This window comes from Crassostrea angulata, chromosome 5, assembly GCF_025612915.1.
Source record: "Crassostrea angulata isolate pt1a10 chromosome 5, ASM2561291v2, whole genome shotgun sequence".
In the NCBI taxonomy this organism is placed as follows: domain Eukaryota; kingdom Metazoa; phylum Mollusca; class Bivalvia; order Ostreida; family Ostreidae; genus Magallana; species Magallana angulata.
In genome coordinates, this window is record NC_069115.1 from 50333347 (window position 1) to 50357327 (window position 23981).

The window sequence follows — 23981 nt, forward strand, 5'->3', positions numbered from 1 at the left end:
CATCCAAACACATGCATATGAAAATATGTAGACAACTATAATTTTACGTTAATCTTGATTTTGCAATAGATAATTATATTACATCATCTGCAACTGCATAAAAAATAATTATCCTTTTTCTTAAAACATTATCAGGTTCCATCGCTTATTAAAACTTTCCACGTCACCATTTTTTTTTATAAATATGTTTCTCACAGTGAAAGTAATAAACAATTTCCTCTTTAAATATAACCCTTTCAAATGAGGGTTTACACTTCTTGCTCCTACTTCTATAAATATGTTTTTTAATTATGCATATTATTAAATTAAATATATTGTAATACTTATAGTATTTTCCTAACAAAACATCAACTTTGTTTAGAGATATATCTATTCCAAACTGTTCTTTGAACCAAATCAATGCATTTTCCCAAATATTTTCAACAAATTCACATTCCCAGAAAATATGACACAGTGTTTCTGGATATAACTTACAAAAACTACATAAATTTGTATTGGTAATGCCAATTTTACATAAGAATGTATTCGTTGCTAAGATTCTATGTATAATTCTATAATTGAACCACCTTAATTGTATATCATTGGTTATTTTAAAAAACAAGATATTTTGTTTTTTCCACCAGGAGTTGTCAACATTTAAGTTTAAAATATTTTCCCATTTGATTTCACTTTTTGGCTTTCTGTACTTCTGATTAATAAAAACATCATAGAAATCTCTACCACCTTGTTTGCTTTTTGTAATCAATTGTAAGAATTTTGGGAAAAAAGGTTGACTTCTTTGAATATTATCATAGTCATAATTCAAATGTAATTTTCTAATACAATCAATTACTCCAAAAAATAATGTAAAAGGTGTTTTTAAGTCAAATTTTGTACAAAATTCATGATATCCTAGCAAGGTTCCGTCCGTATTGTAAAAATCAAAAACAAACTGAATACCCTTTTTTAACCATGATCTATAACAAACACTTTTGTTGTTTATACATATATCTTGATTATACCATACTGGACTTAAAACAGATGTCAGATTATCAATGCATAGCCTCAAGTCTGATAAAGCTGAGAAAACATCAATCCAAAAAGCATTCTTGACATCTTTCTTAAACTTTCTATAAAAATCTACACCATATATAGCTAGATAACTTATATCTGGAATTAAATCCTTTATTAAATCCTTCCATTGTGAACTACAGGAATTATCAAAATATCTGCGAATCCATGTGATTTTTAAACTTTTACAAAAAGAGTCAAGACATGTCATTCTCATGCCACTGTATTCATAACTTTGGCATATAATGTTTTTAGCTACTCTTGCTGTTTTGTTATTCCATATATAATTAAACAATAAATTCTCAATTTCTTTGAGTTTTTCTTTAGATGGGCTTGGTAGAGTCATCAATAAGTGACTGAATTTGGGTATAAGCAAAGTCTTTACTACTGTTATGCGGCCTGCAGTAGTTAAAATCCTTCTTGACCATGATGATATTAATTTCTTAACTGATTCAATTTTTGGTAAAAAATTTAAATCAAACATAGTATTTGTATCTAAGTCTATGCAATATGTAACACCTAAGACTGTAAATGGTTCCTGTGACCACATAAGGTTTTTGTATTTTTCATATAAATTATTGCCAGTATAAGCAGTAGATCCAATCTTTATACATTGTGTTTTATCATAGTTTGGTTTCAATCCAGAAAATTTGGAATACTGGTTGATTAAAGATAAAGTTGACCTGATGGAGTCCTCTGACCCATCCATGAATAAGACTGTATCATCAGCATATTGTAATAATTTGTATTCCTTATCTTCAATAACAATTCCCTTAATTAGATTATTATTTCTAATCATTATACCCATTATTTCTGCGCAAAGTAAGAACAAGTATGGTGAAATTGGGTCCCCTTGTCTACAACCTCGTCCCATATGAAAAAAATCAGAAAAAATACCATTTTGAATAACACATAATTTAGGCTCTTTAAACAAAATCTTTATCCACTTTATAAAATTCTCACCAAAATTAAAAAAATGCAATACTTTGTAAATAAATTTCCAAGAGATAGAATCAAATGCTTTTTCAAAATCGACCAGAAGAATAAGACCAGGATTATTATATTCCTTACAATAGTGCATAATGTCATACAATAATCTAGAGTTTTCACCTATGTATCTACCAGCAAGAAAGCCCTTTTGATTTTCGTGAATTATTTTCGTTAAAGTTGGTTTCATTCGATTCGCCAAGACACTAGAGAGCAGTTTATATGTAATATTCAATAAGGTGATTGGTCGCCAGTTTTTAAGAGATTCCCTTGGCTTATATTGCCTTTTGGGAGAATAGATATAATTCCTAGCTTTTGATTATAAGATAACTGTCCCATTTCATAACTATAATTAAAAGATTTGAGAATATAAGAATTAATATCCATCCAAAAAAATTTAAAAAATTCTGCAGTAAAGCCATCTGTTCCAGGTGTTTTGTCATTCTTAAAATTTTTGAGGGCTTGAAGCACCTCTTGTTTTGTAATTTCTGCATCTAAAATTTCTTTTATTTTATTATTTATTTTGGGGACCTCTACTTTTTGTAGTAAATCTTTTAGGTTTACATCATCAAGATCTTGATCTTTATTTGCATACAGTTGTTTATAAAACTTTTTTACTTCTTGTAATATTTCTTCTTGTTTATTTATATGTTTACCCTCGATATCCAATTTGCTAATATTTTTGTTAACATAATTTCGTTTTTCTAAAGCACAGAAGTATTTTGTAGGTTTTTCTCCATCTTCTATCCACTTACAATGACTTCTTAGCAAAAGCCCCTTTAGTTCATATTTTCTAATTTCTTCCAGATCTCTCTCAAGGTCGTTTATCATATCTAAATATAGTGGCAAATGGTTATCAGAATACATATCATGTAAAATTTTTAAATTATTACTAATCTTTACTTTATGTTCTCTCCTTTCTCGTGTTAATTTTGACGACATTTGTATTGCCATATCCCTTATTTTAATCAATAAAACATCTAAGAATAAGTTGTCTGGAATTTCCAGTGTTGATTCATTAATACGATATTCATTATCAGTTTCTTTAATAATTTTTTTAACATTTGTTACAAAGTCTTTATTCTTGAGTAGTGAATTATTAAAACGCCAGAATCCCTTTCCCTTTTTAAAGTCATTTATAGTGATGTCTAATTCAATAATAGAATGGTCAGTCCTATAACCGGGTAGTATGTGTACATTATCAATAATTGATAGGAGTTCCTCCGACACAAGGAAAAAGTCAAGTCGAGCTTGCTTTACAGGTTTTTTTCTACTCCATGTATATTTTCTAACATTTGGATTTTTGATTCTCCAGGGATCTACTAGATTGAACTTTGATTTTAGTTTTTCTATTTCAATTTTATTTTTTGGATTATTTTCTCTAAGATAATTAAAACAATCTAATTGGTAATCTTGCACAACATTCCAATCCCCACACATAATTATAAAGTCAGTATCAAAAAAGTCATTTATTTTATCACTCAACTCAGAATAAAAATTAGGATTATCCCTATTGGGCCCGTATAAATTGACTAGCGTGATTGAGTACTTGTTATCTATCATTATATTTGATATAATGAAATTTCCTTCATTATTGCTAAAAACTTTTAAAATATTTATTTAATTTGTGTTATTAAATAAGGTTAATGTTCCTCTTGCATCCGATTTACCCGGGCTTATACGCATCTCATTACCCCATTGAGCATAAACTGAGTTTTTATCTAATTCCGTACAGTGAGTGTCTTGTAAACGATAGATGGATAATTTATGACTTCTTAAATAGTTAAGAACATCTTTTCTTTTCATGGGATCATGTAACCCTCTGCAGTTTACAGAAGTTATTTTACACTTAGTCATTGATAAATTGTAAACTGTATTGCAAGTAAGCACCTATGCATGATACATTCACTCAACCCTTTCACACCTGCATCAAAAAAGACAAATACTTCCTGTATGGTAATGAAACAAAACATGTCAAAAAAAATAAAAATATAATGTACAGATTTGGGTCTCGCTAGTTTAAAGTATGTTATGAAATTCTAAATAAGATAGTAAACCTTATCTTAAATACTTTGAAATGAGAAGACCATGTAATTGCTTATATAACCTCATACACAGGGGGACAGAAAATAAAACAAGTATAAGTCCCCATGCGTCGTTACTACGTATCAAAGCTTTAAGGGTATGTCACCTTTATTTTAAACAATCGTACTTCAGGGCACAGAAAAAAACAAAACAAATGTAAGTCCCTATGTTTAGTTACATTATACTACATATCAAAGAGAATACCTGTAAATCTTAGTTTAATAACCAATACCTTGGGACTTGTAAACAGTGTAATTATTTATATAAACTCAAACAAGGGGGACAGAAAAAAAAACAAGTGCAAGTCCCTATGCGTCATTACTACATATCACATCATTATAATGAATAAAGCACTTGCAAAAGATTTCTTCTCTTAAATTATTTGGTATTCTCTAATCACATCCATGAACACTGGAATATTACATCACAAAATTATCACGTTTTTCGTAACTAAACAGAAGCCTTGTATGCGAGCCATTCTTTTCCATCTCTTGGACGATATTCCAAAATAACGTCATCTTTTGTTTCACGGATTCTGGTCTTCCTTCCCGATTTCCTGAGTTCATATGCCTTTCGAGCCAATTCCCCCCTCTTCTTCTTCAAATGCACCGGTAGATCTGTTCGGACAGCGTAGCCCTTTGGTAAGGTTTTGAATCTTGCTAGGTTTAAGATCATATTTCGGTCCTCCATGCGGACAAATTTCACTATAATAGCCTCTGGTGCATCTGGTTTGTAGGTGCTTTTAGGATTCTTTTGTACTCTGTGCGAGTTTTCAATCAGGATTGACTCTGCTGATTCTAATGAAATGCTTAATTTCTCATGAAGAAATTTTACAATAATATCATGGGTTACTTCACCTGTTTCTTTTGGAATACCGTAAAATAATAAATTGTATTTACGTGATCTTGCCTCTTGTTGTATTATTCGATCCTGGAGTTCTTTCAATGCATCCTCCAGCGTGTCCATCTTGTCAACCTGTGGATTACTAACTTCATTCTGTTGTTTTTCCAGCTCAGCCAACCTGTCCTCATGATTTTGAAGGGAGTCGTTTATTTGTTTTAACTCGCCGGTCAACGCATCGTCCACCTTGCCTTCTAAAGCAGTTAACCGCGCAGATAGCGATTCGTCTAGTTTCTTAATTAAACGTGAGAAAAGGTCTTTTAAGTCTTTGTTTGATACCTCATCATCCTGTAGACCTTCTTTCTCTCTCTGAGTTTCCTTCTGGGTTTCCTTCTGCTGGCATTCTTTCTCTTTCTGTGTGTCTTTCCGCGGCATCTTTCTCGTGCGTCCCGAATTTCCTCGCTGGTAGTGTAAATTATTCCACTAAACCTTTACAAAGACGCAAAACCACGTAATACTCAATGTAGGACTCGAGAACCTTGGTTCACATATTATTCTTGACCTATTGATGTTCTAACGCCTACTATCTTTTTAAATAGTCAACAATAACGGCCCTCTGCACTTTTTCACCTCACGCCATGTGCGTAGCCACACCGGAAGTCCATCTAGTTCGATTATTTTAACTAAGCAGAGTGTAGTGAAATTAATAGCATAATTGTAGGCTTAAATAAGGTGTGCTGATGTATCTATTTCTTAAATGCCTGATATCATATCATTATGCAATGTCAACCCGTGCACGCACGTGTCAAAGTCTTGTACCTTTTAAAAGTTCACTGCTCACATGATCAGTATCATTATTATCAGTTTTAATTCATCATTTGATAAGCACAAAAATTAAGCAATTCCACCTACATTGAAAAACTATATTTTGTGTGAAAGGTTTTGTAGTGTAAGATTATAAAAATTAAAAAATTGTTAAGAAAGTGTTTGCGCTGATCTGATCATGTTATCTCTTTATAATTACGATGATATTCCTAAGATAATAGTTTTAGATTTATTTGTTCAAATAAAATGAAAAAGAATTTAAGATTAATTGATAACGACGTCGAAGTTCTTAACGGTTACCTGATTACCATAGCTCGTACAAAGCCCTGTCGAGGAATCCCATATATGCATTTAATCAAAATTCATTATGGAGTAAAAAAAAGATTAAAATATAGTATCAACCACCCTTCCGTACCTGAAATCTTTGCAACCTATAATTTTAGTGAAAAACATTTAGATCATAATAGAATGCATGACCTCATATTGAAAACGTGCAAAAAATTCTCCATATTTGTTAACTTATCAAGATAGCTTTTAAGGGCATCTATGTTTCCAAAGACAAACTGCAGATGGCTTTAGACTGTCCCAAGATATTGCTTCCATTATGTTTTAATGATCTTTAATTAGATATAAACATACCTGCCAATGAAGTACAATTCAAATCGATTTCTTTATCGATACATCATCTGTTTTACCCGGTGAATTTCACAGGAACAAAAAAAAAATCGTATGGAGATTCAAATTAGGAATTGTTTTTCTTTTCTTTTTTTTTACTCGGGACACCCTGCACATTGTTTTTACCTTTATATCACGGGTACTTTCAAATCTTTTGTAATGCAAAACCCCCATAGACTTTCTATTTTTGGTTGTGTATTGAAACCTGAAGCGGTGGGGGAGGGAGGGAGGGTTCAAAACAAATAATCTGGCCTGTAATGTACATGTAGTTTTGGCGCAAAAGTATCTATGATGACCAAGTTAATTTACAAAAAGTGGTGAAAACGGAAACTTGGGACAGAGTAAAGTATATATTTGAAACAACCTCAACCCCTTCCCCAGGGACAAAGACCCCCCCCCCCCACCCCCCTGAGGATTTATACAAAATATGGTAATTTACCTTCTTATTTCATTTTTCATGTTTCAGCTTTTCAGTATTCAACCTTTGTAATGATGACATTGTCTGGCTTTTTCCAAATATAATTGTGTATGTACCGCACATCAGTTGTGTTGGCTGGCCAACTGCTATTTTTCTATTAACAAGTCTAGTTCTTTATTTAAAAACTTCAAACACTAATTAATTGTTTTGTTTGATACACTAAAAATACTTTTTTTTTGAAAATTCAAATCTTATTTACATTATTTACTTTACAATGGTCGATTATGAAAAATGAAAAAAGTCGATAACGAACAATGTTCTAAATCAAAAGTCCAAAGGAAAAATACAAAACAGGGGCAGAGCAAACACGAACCTCTACAAAAATAACAGTTCGGATCGGGTGCCATGGAGGGGTAAGCATCCCCCGCTGACCGGTCACACCCGCCGTGCGTGTGAAAAATCACGGGAAGATAACTACATTTACTTCCCCCTTCCTAAAAGAAATTTTGCCCAAAGTTTCGAAATAACATAACTTTAATAGCTTTATCCTTTTTTTTCAAAATATGTACTAATTTCGTTTTTGAAATTTAAGATCAAAATAAAACGATAAGACGTAAACACACCCCAATCAGAACCCTGTTTAAGGTGTCATGGAATTTAATTTCATTGACAAAAAGACACAGACCAGGTACATGTAGTTTGTAGGTGGTGCTTATATTATTTGTCTTTAAGTATACTGCATTGAAATTCATATTATTGTTTTGTGCAAACAAAGTCAATTACCTACAAAAATTTATTTGAAGCAAATAATTAAATGCTTAAACAAACTAAACAGTGGTACATACCATACACTTTTGTGGAATCCTTCATTAAAAAATTTGATCCTACATCATCAGTGCCTTCATATATGTAAATAGTGTATGTGGTATTTCCAGGGGATGGATCTGGTAAAGTCCAAGCCAATGTTAATGACGAAGATTGTACATTGCTTGCAGTAATCTGTCGAGGCTGCAGAGGAACTAAATAGAAATGAAACTGTAAAAAACTATTGTTCACAGTTATCCACAGTTCATCAGAAGGGAAACTAAAATGTTGTTTGAAAAAGTATTTCAGATATTTGTTTGTGACAGATTAGGTTAAACATGTCAGATATTTTATAAAAGTTATATACGAAATACTTTAAGAAATAAAAAAATAGTTTTTGGCACTTGCTGTTAGATTAGTGCATGAATTTGAACTGAATGTATTTCAAAATTAGAAGATTTAAATCGTAAAGTTGTACCTTCTTCATCAGTCCAGACTGTTTTGTTCACAGGATGTCCTTCACCCTTTCCATTAATAGCCACTACCTTCACCAGATAATGGGTGCATGGATCCAGACCATCCGCTGTGTATGACACATCATAATTGGTAATGTTGGGGACAGTATAATTTATGGGTGGTGGACAGCCATCTGTGCTCTTCAATGAAAAATAATGTATCAAACAAACTGATTTTATTATTACGCTATCTTTATATCTAAATTGTTTTTGAACTGCTTCCATTAATTATTGACGATATTTAAAATGAAAACAAATATTGAGGTTTTGACTGAGTTAAAATATCCAAAATAATAAAAACAAGTAATCACAATATAATGCTACATGTACTTGATCGAGGTGACAATATACTGTAGTAATTTACCCTAAAACAAATATCAAACATGTTAGAAATGATCAAGAAACTTTGTTGCACACGTTAAAAAATGATAAAGGATAAAGCGTATTTTCATTAATTGACTCTTCATTGTTCAAATCCAATTCAATGTTATTCAAGCATGAAACAAAAAATTGAAGTGCATTACTGCCAATTATTATTATTGTTTTACTAAGTACGCAAGTGTAACATTAATAACATAACAGGCTGTTTACGTTTTAAAATATCAATTTTACATTTATCAATTGAGCATTGCAGAGAGAAGGAAGAAATTTTTAGAGCACAATAATTTTTCTCGCAAAATTTTAACGAAATAAAGAGAGGAAAAGAAGGTGCAATGTTGAATTTTAAATGGTAAACATGCATTTTTGAAAGATTTATACGAATTCAAGATCGGGGATATTGCGATTGCGATTTCGGTCTACATTGTCGAATAAAGAACAGACATTAACGGAACGAATGTTTTGTTATTTGACAAATTGCAAATGTAAAATTTTCAGTGACGCTTTATTATAATGTTAAACCATAACCTTATCTTACATGAATGATGAACCATTTTAGGAAGATAATGAGTTGTTATTTAGAAATACTAAGTTGTAAGTAGAAGTACTAACATCATAAAAAAGAATATACTTAGTAATGTTTCTAAACGATACAAACAATGTCAATTAATCATGAGGAATTATAAGATTCTTGAAAGACCCTATATTGTCATATAATATAATATAAGATCCTAATATTGCTGAGTCCCCTAATATTGGTATATTTTAAATGCATAATAATTATCAAAACAAACAGCTTGAAATTAATTGTTATGATTTAATGATAGTTTTATAAACATCAACTTAATTGATAATTAACATTTAAAAAACCCTTCAAATTAGTTACCACAATATCATGAATGTACATAATATATGTACATGCATTCAATACCGTGTGACATTCTGAATCAAAATAATATATTAGCTGCTTAGAATAATTATCAAGAGTTCTAATAGAAAGACTGTAAAACATGGACCTAATTTGTCAAAAAAAGAAAGCTGTTGTTATCTTCCAGCCCAAAACTACTGCTTTATGAAGAAAAAAATCGGATCTTTCGATTTTTCTCCTCTTTTTAATGAGTCAATGACGAAGAAAATGTTAGTCGATGATCCTCGTATTCCAGTTTTTAATGACATTCCTGAAAAAGGACACAAGTGACATAAAAGCTAGTTTGCGGCAATATATATTTGCTATAACCATCTTGTAAACCTCTGAACTTTCTTGCAAATTGGGTTTACGGCTGTTTTTCAAGTCACACCAAACACTTAAAGTTAAACACTAAAGATTCAGTACCAGCTTTAGGGTTTTAATGATTTGTTTTACCATACATATGGAGCAGTGACCAAGGACTAGTATCTGCTGAACACAATTTCCTCCTTCTGAAATAACTATCTTGTAAGCTGCTAAGAAGCCATTGACATTGTCTGGTCTGTTAAATATAATTATAAATCCTCTGCTTCGAATTTCGTCTATGGCCAAGTTTGTTGGAGCTGAGGACACTAAAATTCAAAGTATAAATAACAGATCTGAACATTTTTAACAGTCTACCTTACTCAAATTCACTAAATTTAATTACGTAAGTTCTTTATATTATATAACTGATAAATTTGTAATGCAATTGAAAAGAAATTTTCCTCGAATGCATGTGTTTATTTCATTATTTTTTTATCAAATTGTTTTGGGATGAAATTTATTGAAAGAACTATATATGGTAAGAGTTAAATTTGGCCCCCATAATTCGCCATTTTTTAAGTGTTTCGGGTACAATAAAATGTTTACTAATTTTTTAGAAGAGTTGATACAAAATATATTTTTCATCTATTTATTTGATTTATTTGCACTCACTGGCAGTATATGACGTCAGAAATCACGCCATTTCTATAATTCAATCAAAATCAGCCAAAAATTGACATTTTTCTTATCTATTTACGAATGGGAAATATAGAGCGCATGCTTGAACAAGGACAATTTTTTTGTCACTTATTAGTCTTGGCTAGATACATCTCTGATTATAATATTTTATTTGTTCAAGAATGCGCTCTATGTATATTATGATAAAGGTAGAAATATGGCGTCTGTTAAATATAATTATAAATCCTCTGCTTCGAATTTCGTCTATGGCCAAGTTTGTTGGAGCTGAGGACACTAAAATTCAAAGTATAAATAACAGATCTGAACATTTTTAACAGTCTACCTTACTCAAATTCACTAAATTTAATTACGTAAGTTCTTTATATTATATAACTGATAAATTTGTAATGCAATTGAAAAGAAATTTTCCTCGAATGCATGTGTTTATTTCATTATTTTTTTATCAAATTGTTTTGGGATGAAATTTATTAAAAGAACTATATATGGTAAGAGTTAAATTTGGCCCCCATAATTCGCCATTTTTTAAGTGTTTCGGGTACAATAAAATGTTTACTAATTTTTTAGAAGAGTTGATACAAAATATATTTTTCATCTATTTATTTGATTTATTTGCACTCACTGGCAGTATATGACGTCAGAAATCACGCCATTTCTATAATTCAATCAAAATCAGCCAAAAATTGACATTTTTCTTATCTATTTACGAATGGGAAATATAGAGCGCATGCTTGAACAAGGACAATTTTTTGTCACTTATTAGTCTTGGCTAGATACATCTCTGCATGATTATAATATTTTATTTGTTCAAGAATGCGCTCTATGTATATTATGATAAAGGTAGAAATATGGCTTCTGATCATATCTCAATAGATCATTTGTCAAGTATGCAAGTAATAATGTGATTTTTTTTAAAGAATAACATGTTTTACCGGTTTATAAAACTTTTTAGACCCCAAATTATATTTTGATTTTAATAGATCATTCGACAATGAAGAAAAGTGTAAATGTCAGGTTATTTTCATTTTAAGCATAAATAAATGCAAGTTTTTTAAATTTCATTTTATCTATAGTTTGAAGAGGAATACATGGTCTGATCCAGAAAATTTTCCATTTCCAGGGGGAAGGGGGGGGGGGGCAGCAGTTTATATTTGAGTTTGTTTGGAGGTGGGGGTTCAAAGTTTTAAATTTGACAATTTTTTTTATTTAATTTAAAATAAGACTAAGCCATCCTATAGTAATAAACATGAAAAGTATAAAACAAAACACACACTAATGTATATATATGTGTGTGTGTGTGTGTGTGTGTGTGTGTGTGCATAGGAATTGTTACAAAACATAGATGATAGATCTATATCTGTGCTCTTAAATTGAATCATATATCATGTACATAGTTTATTGTTTCTTTGTTCAAGGCATTTCAGATGGTATGTAGGTCATGATCCCAAGTGCTTTTCCTAAAATTATCAAATATTATAAAAACCATTGAGATTCCCAGCTTAATCCAATGTTATTAGTCTTCCTTTGGTCATGGCGCATAAGATTATGGCATGTAAGTCATGACCCTAAGGGGTAATTCTGACCCCCTTAGAGTCAGAAATTGTCATTTATCTTTAAATTATTGATGTTTGATGATCCTATCTCTATTTCATCTTTATTATCAAGTCTCCAAAATGAAATGTGAAGACTTTTTGTTTTTGCACAGTTTTTATTACATATATCTTTCTTCTTCTTTTTCTTCTTCCCCACTCTGAACTTGTTTCTCAGAGATGGCTGAACAGAATTGTACAAAACTCTAAGATACAATAGGCCTGCATTTCTAGTTGTGCATCCTAGTTTGCTTTTTCTCATTTGAGGATATTTTTTTAGGGGGGGGGGGTCAAAAGTGTGTGGGGTCTAACATTGAACCTTATGGGAAGAATCATAGACTGAATATTAATGGTAACTTGAAAACGGACAAAGATAATAATATTGGGTTTTCATTATCATATATGTGTTACTGATAATATATAGAGTTTACATTGTATAAGATCTGACCCCCCGGAATTGGAAATTACCATATATCTCAGAAACTGTTATAATCATCACCCCTAAACTATATATATTCTTGTTCCTTATATCAAGGGGCATCAAATGTTATGTAGGTCATGGGCCCTGTGGGTGGTCCTGACCCCCCTCGAACATCAAGTCCCTTAATATCTTCAAAACTGTTGAGATCACCACCCTTAAACCATAGATACTCTTGTTCCTTGTGTCAAGGGGCATCAAACGATATGTAGGTCATGGGCCCCGGGGGTGGTCGTGACCCCCCTCGAACAGGAAGTACATAGATATCTTTAAAACGGTTGAGATCCCCACCTCTTAACCATAAATATTCTTGATCCTTAAAGGGCATCAAACAGTATGTAGGTAATGGACCGCAAGGTTAAATTTAATATTTCAAAACCGTAATGCACATCTATGGAACAGTCCCTATCATATCCAAAGATATGATGTGTCTATCCATTGAATCATAAGAGGAAATCTATGGGTTTTTTTGCGATAAACTTCAATTTTCTGCTACATTTTGACTCCCTGGATAAAATTTAAAATTTTTAAACCTTATTGCACATCCATAGGACAGCCGTAATTATATCCCAAGAGATGACGTAGCTACTCCAAAAGTTATAAAATGAGTTTGAAAACCATACTTTTTTATTGCAAAAAAAACCCGTCACTTTTTGCTGCCCACTGATCCCCTTAATAAAAAAAATCTGGAACCTGATCGCACTTCAGTATGACACCCTCTATCATATTCTAGAAGATCCTTTGGCTACTGCCAAAAAATGAAGTTTTTGAAAACAGGTTTTTTTTTGGTAAAAAAAAAGCAAGTCATTTTTCAGCCATTTAATGACCATTTAAGGACAAAACTGAAATTTCCAAAACCTTATTGCACATCTATAGTATACAATTGAACATATTCCAAGAGATATTTTGTCTACTGTTGAAAATGTAGGAGGAGTTCGAGAAAGAAGTTTTTTGTGAAAAAAAGTCATTTTTTACCAATGATTTGTCCCCCAGGACTACCAGAGAATTTTTGAAACCTCTTAACAAAACAACATGACATTTGCTGCATTTCTTCTAAAATTAAGCTTAAATTAAAGTTCAGCAAACGTTACACTTACACGAGTAAAAAAAACTCATCACTTTGACGTCATTATGACTTCATAGGTGAGGTAATCTCAAGTTAGCATCAAAATTGAGCAAAATATGAACTGAGGGCTTCTCATTATAGAGTCATATAACTTTATTATTTACAAACCAATACCTACTTGTAATACCTTGATGGATAGGGAGATTCCTATACCTTTCTATTTTACCCTTTTCGTAGTATTTGAAAACCATTCCTTTTTGTAACAAATGAAAAATTCATGATTTGTGCGACTAGAATTTTTTTATAGGAATATGAACAAAATAAATTTGGAAAAATATTGAATGCTTATGTTTTACATGTATTTTAATCCTTGCGATAAAAGTTTCCTCAATATATGCTATTTGGAGAACATCGAGTGCCAGTGGACTAGATGTTGTTTAGGTAAATCTTGACTAGACTGTATCTTCAGATTTCATGCATGTGTATCAAATGTGTATCAAAATCCATAATTATTTATTGAATTTTTCCAAATTTGGAATCATGGTTCTGTATAGTGTCAAGAGTGAATATATAAGCTTAGAATTGTAAATAACCACAATGACTGTTTCATGTTGGGTATATCCTTCTAACTATTTTTAGAATCGGTAGGACAACAAAGTAGTGCCTTTAAGCAAAATAGTTCCTATACTTGCAGAGTGTATATACATTTTTTGGGACATTTTAAATTAAAATTCTTGACACATGTCAGAAAAGAGGATTTGCAATTTTAAAAGCAAGTGTCAAAATTGAATTATCATTTAAAGAAAATTGAAATTGTTTGATGTACACCCTTTTCCAAAACTGTGAAATTCCCTACTTTTACTTTCATTTTCAGAGTTTTTTAATGCATACGCATTTTGCCGGAAAACGAATCTGACTTCACAGCACAAAATTTTAACAGGAAAGAGAAATTTGATGAGCTTTCATTCAAAAGGTCCCTTTTTGCTGAGCGAAAATTAGGGCTGGGGCTATGAACCCTTATGTTAACTTTACCGCCTATTGAAAATGCATTTGTGGACTATACCCATATTCAAGATTTTTAAAACACCCCATCCTATTTCATTCGCTTTAACAAACTTTTAAAGCCCTTCATTCAATATGTTTTAGCTGAATTTTGAAAAATGAATCAAGAGAATTTCCTTATCATGCCTTTATTCCTTTACTTGAACATACATGTACTAATGCTATAAAGCTCTTCACTAATATGCTTTGGCTGAATTTTGACCAATGCTTTTGAAGAAGTTGAAAACGTAAAAAAGAACAAAACACTTTTAACAAGCAAATTGATGACAAACAATGGGTAATCAAAGAATTAAACCGTCAGTTTAGAAATTAAGCAGATATGTTAAAAAAATGTATATAAACACATACTTGCATAACACAATTGCTCCTTATGGTAGTAATTGCTCACACAGAGACATTTTTTGTTGCTACATTCAAGATGTATGGAGGAATTACACGAAACTGTGTTGGTACAATTGTCATTAAACTCTAGAGCTACAAAACACAAGTCATTATTTTTAGTTTTTCTCAACATATACATGGATATATAAATACATGTACACAAATAAACTGTATAAAATTTTCATTTTTCAGAGAGTTGTTCCATTTACCTTTCACATTCAGTGACACCTGGTTACTAGTTTTGATGGTTCCTGCAGCATTGCTGACTTGGACTCTGTAATTACCAGAATCTGTGAATTCTACATTTTTTATCATTAATGTGACTGTACCAGAACCTGAATCTGTTTGTGTGTACTTATCCAGGTTTATATCTAAGTCTGATGCAGATCCCCCTGACACCTTCTGCCATTTGATATTAGTTACAGTTGCAGGTGATTCAATCGTTGCTGTTAAGGTCACATCTTCTCCATACTTCACACTGATTGATGGTGGTGTTAAGGTGACCGAGATAGAACCTGTTGAAATTGATCAAGTGTCCACACATATACAATCATTGACAGTAGAATATTAAATTAATAAATGTTGTACTTTGTATGAATAAAAAGGTATCAGAAATGATTTTTTTTTCTGAAATGACTACTATTTTCATAGTCCATATGCACCAGGCACAATAGAAAGCATTTTACTCTTTAGGCATAATAATACATGTGACATATCACTTAAAAATATTTGTTGTGTAATTACATTGCCTTTACATCTTATAATATAGTCTTCAATATATATTAAATAATTAAAAAGTTAAATTTATTCACATTAATCTATAACTGAGCAGCATATAATTCCATGCACAATGAAATTAAAATAAACTTTAGATTAGATATTTTAATGGTCAATCTAATAATAAATGTTGAAGTATTTCTCTTTCAAATCAAGTGCAATTTCAACTGCCCCCCTTTTTTTTTATCCAAAACCCCTTTCATAAAAAAGATTAAAACTGAAAACTCAATGCAAAAATGTGTAATATTTTTATAGGAAAAATATATCTTTTATCAACTTTCATACCTGCATTAAAATAAATGTGTCAATTTAATTAAAACAAACTGAAAAGGAGTCATTATTCCAAACATGTATACCGAAATAGAAAATTTCATACAAACCGTCTACCACATTTAATGTGATGGATTCACTTTGGTTGAAGCCAACTCTATTGGTGACTACAAATTTAAAAGATGTTCCATCAATGAGGTCTACTTTTGTAATCACAAGTTTAGGAGTGGGACTTGCGAGGGAGCTCCCTGCATATCGTCCATCTGTGATATCAATATCTGTGAACTCTGCTCCAATCTGTTTCTGCCACTTGTTTTCTGTATGTAGTTTTGATGTGAAGGATCCAGTAATTGTGATGCTGCTTCCAATATATATTGGATCAACAGATTGTGATGTTGATATATGCACATCAGATGGAGGAGCTTGATAGGGCAAAAAAAGTTACAGCACTATAACTTAAGTTACATGTAAAAAACTTCTTGTTGTTTGAATTAAATATGACTGATTATCACATTAAGGAATATCATTTTCTATGCAAAGAGAAAAAATATTTTAATGCAATGGAGGGAATAGACTCATTTTTAGATTTGCTTCTTATTGTGCTTAACAACAACTTGGCATAATTGGTTTATACTATAATGTTAACATCAAATCTACAAGTATTTTTTGGAACACAATAACTAGCTAAAATATAATCCTCTATGTCAGGCTATATGAATAATCTTTTAGATGATCATACCCAGAGTTACAGATTGTAAACTATTGGTAGATCCAACAAGATTTGTTGCCACACATCGATATTCGCCAGCATCTGTAGGTCCTATGCTATTAATGGTTAGTGACTGAGTGTTCAAATTTCCACCGGAGTACTTGTTGCTTTCTGAGGAACTTAGATTTGCACCGTTCAACAACCAGTATACAGCTGTTAATGCAGGAGAACCTTGTGAGACACTGGAAGTACAGTCGATGGTTACAGTGGTGTCCGTCTCTGTTATTGTCCCAGGTACCGTTACAGTTGGCTTCACTAAATTTGAAAGAAATTGACAATACACTGTCAGACTATATACTATCTATAGCTGAGAAATGAAATTTTTCAAAACCTTCATCCTGCATTCTCTCCTTGTTTAAGACATGCATACAATGTATAATGACTTGCTAGTGCACATCACATTGGACAAAATATTTGTTTAAATATGATACATGTACATAACAAAAAAATTAATAATATATGTTTAATATTTAAGTGTGATGCAAAAAAAAACAAACTTTAATATAATTAAAACTTAAATTCTTTTCTGATCTTTTAACTATATGAATGAATACCACGCAGTTCATCCATATAGTGGATGATATAACATGTATAGCTTTACTGTTCTATTCATGCAAAATTGTACCTCCAGTCACAGTTAGTGTCACAGGAGTACTCCAGCCACTGATGATTCCTGCAGAGTTGTTGACTTGGACTCTGTAACTACCGCCATCATTAGTTACGAGATTAGTTATGGTCAATGTGATCTTGTTAGATTCTACATTAGACTGTGTGTACTTTTCTTGGGTTATATCAATATTCATTTCTTCTTTCTGCCAGATGACAGTGTCCACAGGTACTGCTGATGTAATTGTAGCTGTTAGAACCACACTCGATCCATAAAATATACTGTTAGAGTCTGCTTGTAAGGTGACTGAGATGGAATCTGTTAAAACAGATGAATAAATGATCACATAATTTGTGCAGCCTGATTTATGTGACATCATTATAAAAGGTCATTTTTTTATATTACCTATAATATAGTTGTTTTTCAAGATGACTGACCCAAATTTTAAAAATTGAAAAAAAAAAAATTGTTTGTGCTGTCAAGTGAATGAATTAATCCAAACCATCCTATCCACTAGAAAAACAATATAATACAATATAATATGAGTTTAAAACAATTTTTTTAAAGAGGGAATTTAAATTGTATATCTTATCAATTTTTTGGGGTTTGGATGCACGTCTGTGGTTGTAATCTTCATGATATTAATTCATTATGCTAGTATTTCTTTCATAAAACATCCACTGTTCTTCGTTCGAGTCAATTCAAACTAACGAGCATTCGCAACTTTGTGTATGTCAACAAACGTAATTATTCAAGTCTTCTGATCAGTATTGTCATTTAATTATGTGATTAAGCTCAATAAAAAAATATATAGAGATAGAAAAATATTTCAAAGTTTATTTCAGTGAGAATTTACATTAAAACAGTTAGATTTATCTCTGAAATGAATGAAATCTCTAAATTTTTATGTTTTTATTTATGGTTATTTTAAATTTTTTTCAATTAAAAATCTTTGTTTGAATTATTAGAATATATGATGGCTAATTCAATATAAATTCAGAAAAAATAAAGAATGATAAAATATTGATACATGTACATGTACCAGTACTCTTGTTTAATGTAACGGTAAACAAGTATACTAATACTTAATAACGTCACAGAATTAAAATTTCTGTTTGATGATTTCTGTTGTTTTAGTGTAGGAAATGATACCTTATAGAATATTGAACTTGATTTTAACACATAGACATGTATGGATCAATTTATCACAGTTCCAGCAGTACCTGGTCTTGTAATACCAAGTGAAAGTAACTTTGCTCATGATAACTTCCAAATGAAATGGGCTGCGCCTGTCAACACAGTGGTCACCAAATATGAAGTAACACTGAATGGCACTAGATATAGTACAATGAGTAATGAAACATTGTATCAATTCACTGGGAAAATTTTCGTACCTGGAGAGTCGAACATCATTAGCATTGTAACAGTGAGTGGTACAACGTCAGATATTTTCAAGAAAAGCTCAGAGCATACATAATGGATTAGAACCACACCAACCAATAAGAGGAATACTAATTGTATTGATAAAATGTAGTACCTAAATCAATGCAAAAATGTGTTTTGTGAAACCAACTCATTTGTTCATTACATTTCTCTAAGTTTGACTATTAAAAACAAAGTAAGAAATTAAGAATAATAATGCAAGTTTACTAGTTTTTTTTATGCTCCTCCCCCCCTTTGGAAGAATACCTAGGTCGGGTTCGATTTTGGGTCCGATCGAGCAATTTTTTCATAGAGTTATACCCAAATGATTAAGAGATATTCCAATTGTTTGCAGTTTCCTTTCATCTTCTTCGCAGAGGTCTTCAATGAAGGGGGCATTAGTGTTTCACAAACGTCTCTTGTTAAAATAGAATTGTATATTATTGTTTTATAAGTGTTTGTGGATTTTTTGTGCATTAGTTTAGTTTTTGAGATCCACAAGAATGTAGTGAAATACAATATCTAGTATATGTAATATATAAAGAGGATATCTATATTGTGTGGGTTTAATTTACTTGATCCAACGAGTTGAAATGGTGTATATATTCGTGTATATAGGCTTGCCGAGGAAATATAACCATTTCAACGAGTTGGATAAAGCAAATATAAAATCGCTCATCCATAGATGTTCTGTTTATCTCATGCATTTTGTTTTAGATTATGAAGCTTTTGAGACAGCCCCTTATATGACCCGAATTCCTTTTTTTTTTTTTTTTTTTAGACTAAACGATGATACTACGTTGTGTTATGCGGTTTTCGTGACATTGCGCAATACAATTTAGTAAGTCATTTCAGAGATAAATCTAACCAATAAAATGTAAATTCTCGCTGAAATAAACCTTGAAATAATTGTCTATCTCTATAATATTTTTCATTGAGCTTAATCAAATAATTGAATGAACAGAACCAAAGCCACCCACTAATTGACAATGTCTACAGAGTCCTCTGGATATCTCTCTTAAGATATCATGGACAGCTCCAACTGAACCCAATGGCCTCATTGTTAGGTATCAGATTAATGTCAGTCCAAGAAATCTACAAATCTACACCTCGTTAAATGAAAAACATAAAAATGTTGAGGGCCAATTATCAGGTATAACTTGATAAAAGGGGAAATTTTACTTCAAAAGTATAAAAAAAAATCTGGTCGACTTAAAACTCTCTCCGATTTCAGGATATTTGTGTAGTTCCAGTGTAACATCCAGAGTATGACAATTAGCAATCAATTCAATTTTTAAACATTATGTTAGACAATTATTGTAGAATCCTGCAAACTTTATTTGCAAGCATTTTCCTCGCATAAGTAAGTTCACCCATTTTAATCGTCTTTTAAGAGATTGCTTCATGTGCTATAATGAAAATGTTAAATCTTATTTGCACTTTTAAAAAATATAATTTTGACACATTAAGAATATTTTTTTTTTGACAAACAGATTGATTCTTGAACATAATGATCTTTAAAATTTCATATCATAGCTAATTTTCTTTTATTTTGTAGAACAAATGTATACCTTTACTGTACGTACAATCAATGATGCTGTTGATAACATCAGTGAACCAAGCCAACCACTAAGCTGTACAACAAAAGCTGGGAGTAAGATTTAAATCTTCTGTAAAGTGGCTTTAGCTTAAAATCATGTAACATGCATCGTCGCCTTTGTGGCTTCCATGAACTTGGACACAATTTCTGTCATGCCCTATATGCTGACCATAGATTGAGGAACTCTTAAGTATCATTTTTTCGACTTCTACTCTACCCTTCAAAATTTTTATCCTCTAACCCCTAGAGGGAACCACGTTCTGTTATATTGGATATAATGAGGGTTTTTTTTTTAATTGAGTTCAGGTGTGCCAGAGGCTCAATGAAACCTTTTAAGATCAATCTGTTTTTGAATTCCTTCATTATTGGTGTCTGAATTTTTTCACATGTTGAATTTTGAAATTTCTACATGCCATTTTCCCTTTGAATTTGTAACTGTATCCGAATGTTTGCTGTGATTACCTACAATATCTTATTTTTAGCATTGTACATTTCCCCAAAGCAATATGATTTACATTCATAATTAATATACACAAAATGTCCTTGTCCTAAGATGCTAGGGATGGGTGGAAATATCACTCTTTAAGTAGGTAACAAATTTATGATTGGGTTCTCTGAATTATGTTGAAAGATAGCTCCTGCACATTTTTAAGAACGGCAAAGATCTTCGACAAAGGATTCTTTAAATTTATTCTGTATAATTATATGAAATTTTGAAATACTAGTAGGTTTGTTTCTTTAAAAATTATTAAACGTTAGAAACTGTAATGTACATATCATTACATGTACATATTCAAAAACAAGTGATAAATTGTACCTCTTTTATTCACAGTTTAATGTGACCTATATTACACTCTTTTATATCGATATTTTTGTCGAAATCGAATATAATTCCACCTTGTCCAAATCTCAGATTAAAGAATGAATAAAATTAAGGGTATCGACATTTAGTTATTTTTTTTTTATCACAGTACGTCACAAGAAGGCAATTGTATCTTCAGTGAAATTGTTTATATGACCAATTTGGGTAATAAATGTCCATGTATCTCTGTATTGCAACAGGAATAGCTTCAGACTACTAACCTGATAGTGTTTAGTTTGAATACAGCAACTAGCTATAGGTTCTTTTAGCGTTTTTTAAAAGTGATGAATTTTTATGATGATGTGTGAGTCGCCACGACAAAACCAGGCTGTTGAGTTTACGTCATAATCGAGAAAACGGCGCTGAAACAAAACGTCAATCACGTCGCGTTTTTTTTTTAATAAAGAAAAAAGAATGACACATTTCCCATAATCATTTTGTACATTTTTAAAATGATTTCTATACAGAACTATGTCGATTTTAATTAATAAATTAATTATGAATAAAATAAAGTCAATATTAAATCTGTGTTACACGAAGAAATTCAATTTTACGACAAGAGTTATGTAACTATAATTGATATATATACTGTGTATCGATTGATAGTGAAAGCCAAGTTGTAACGTTACAAGTATTTCGGGTTTTTCCATGGTCCTTGACAAAATTAATGCTCAGTAGTCAAATTCCATCATAATTTAAGATTTCGGCGAAAAACATCGTGTAAAACAGTTAGGTTTATACGATATAAGAGAAACAATTTTATACGCGAATGACATCCCGTATTAGTTATCGGACGTAGTAAAAACGAAAGTATAACCATTTCAAACAATCGGCGGGAAGTCCCACAGATCGCAGACGAACATTGACAGCTACGCTGAAGTATAGAAGAATGATAAAATATTTATTATGAGCCAGTCAAGCAGAGTGTTCGACGAGATAATTTGTCACCAAGATGAACCTTTTATCGATGAAATCACATCTTTGAATGATTTATACTTCGGCAATCATACCGAGTGTGTGCCATTGTCATCGTCCGAAGACGAGGAAGAGGACAGTGAGACTACAGACATCAGTGTCCGTAATTATACAGATTCTACATATAATTCAGATTATCAACACGAATTCGAATACAGAACTGTCGACTTAGACGAAGTTAAATTTGTCGGTGTATTCAAAACAAAAACATGCGGTTGCAGTACATTGTATGGTTCCCCATGTAGTACAAAAATCGAATTCGACCACATGCTAGAATACAGACACCAGTGTCAGGAAATGTCAAGTGAGGAATTAGATCTAACAGTGAAAGTTCAACTTGCTGCAAACAGGAAATCTAGTACATACTGGCCCCAGTCTACAGGTAAAAAGCAAAAACAAAAGAGGGATAAAGAGTATCACAAAAGTACTATTTTGCTGGTCAGCAAGTATGTCGAGATACTTTTCTTTTTTGCCATGGCATAGAGAAATTCAAGCTTAACAGCCTAGCTGCATCGCTGGATAAAGATTGCCTAAAACCTAGGATTCATGGAAACACTGGGAAAACCCCTAAACATGCAATCAGCCTTACAGATGTTCAGCGTATATCTCAGTTCTTGAAAGAATATACATTTAAGAACGGACTCCCACTGCCAGGCAGACAGCCAAACTACTCAACCCGTGGTGACAAAGTCCTGTTCTTGCTTCCCTCTGACAAGACAAAGTCTGATATTTGGGAACTTTATAACCAAGCATATGCAGCGACAATGCTTAATTATAGGTATGTGTGATTCTGTTTTAATAAAATTGTTAAAGTTATTTGATGTTCTCGTGCTGAACAAAAACCAAATAATGTAGTGCATATTTTGTGGGTCTGATGAGCATTTTAAAGTGTGTTATAATACATGATGCACATGATGTCTTAAAACGAATTAACATTCCTAATAATTACTGGTACTAATGATATACATATTTGATTAATAGTATACATGTCCAGAAAGTTTTGTATTTATGAGAACATGAAATTGAAAACTTTATGGTAGTCTTCAAAACTATGCATAATTAGGTTTGTTTTAAATGACAGACAAGTGAACTTATCTGAGTTCAAGAAAGTTTGGTTCGAACAAACACCACACATCCTGATTATTATGCCAGCTACTGATTTGTGTCCAAAATGCCAGAGATATGTTCATAACATCAGTAATGCATGGAACCTGTCAGAAGAGGAAAAGAAAACCATGCTGGATGAGTACACGTGTCACCTGGACAAAGCCAAGTAACAGAGAGAATACTACAGAGAAATGTGTCTACTGTCCAAAGATCTGTTTCAAACACATGACTTAAATCAAAGTGAAAGAGGTGTGTACTTATAAGTTTCATCTTGATTCTTTCATCACATACACCATTTAATTGTGTTTGGTATAGGTAAATAAATGTTTCCATGAATTGGTTCCATGCATAGTCAAAATAATATTATTTATTACTCACTCCTGATTGATGATGATATTCTATACCAAGTAATTAATGTGCAATATTCAAGATACCGTAAATAGTCATGGACAGTTGCATGAGAACTAATCGGCAACAGCAATCTTTGTGAGCAATATGTTGCATAAATTCATGCTTGAAATTTGTAAATA

At 31.7% G+C, this 23981-nt stretch overlaps 2 protein-coding genes across 4 annotated transcripts in view; one reads left to right on the forward strand and one right to left on the reverse strand.

Annotated features, from left to right (window-relative positions):
- Window positions 1-23981, reverse strand: part of LOC128186324 (titin-like) — a 71236-nt gene that overhangs the window by 17691 nt on the left and 29564 nt on the right. For all 3 annotated transcript variants that reach the window (XR_008243933.1, XR_008243934.1, XM_052856123.1), the window contains exons 8-15: window positions 17504-17803; window positions 16849-17133; window positions 16220-16531; window positions 15272-15577; window positions 15030-15155; window positions 9941-10116; window positions 8163-8340; window positions 7726-7899 (exon numbers count right to left, since the gene is read on the reverse strand). Coding sequence is in view for 1 of the 3 variants with exons in the window: in XM_052856123.1 (XP_052712083.1) it covers window positions 7726-7899; window positions 8163-8340; window positions 9941-10116; window positions 15030-15155; window positions 15272-15577; window positions 16220-16531; window positions 16849-17133; window positions 17504-17803 (1857 nt within the window). In the remaining 2 variants the exon portion in view is untranslated. The remainder of the gene's footprint in view (window positions 1-7725; window positions 7900-8162; window positions 8341-9940; window positions 10117-15029; window positions 15156-15271; window positions 15578-16219; window positions 16532-16848; window positions 17134-17503; window positions 17804-23981) is intronic.
- Window positions 17866-23536, forward strand: LOC128186326 (uncharacterized). Its single transcript, XM_052856126.1, is given in 2 exon segments — window positions 17866-22732; window positions 22735-23536. Coding segments are annotated over 2 exon segments (855 nt in total). The 5' UTR covers window positions 17866-22275; the 3' UTR covers window positions 23133-23536.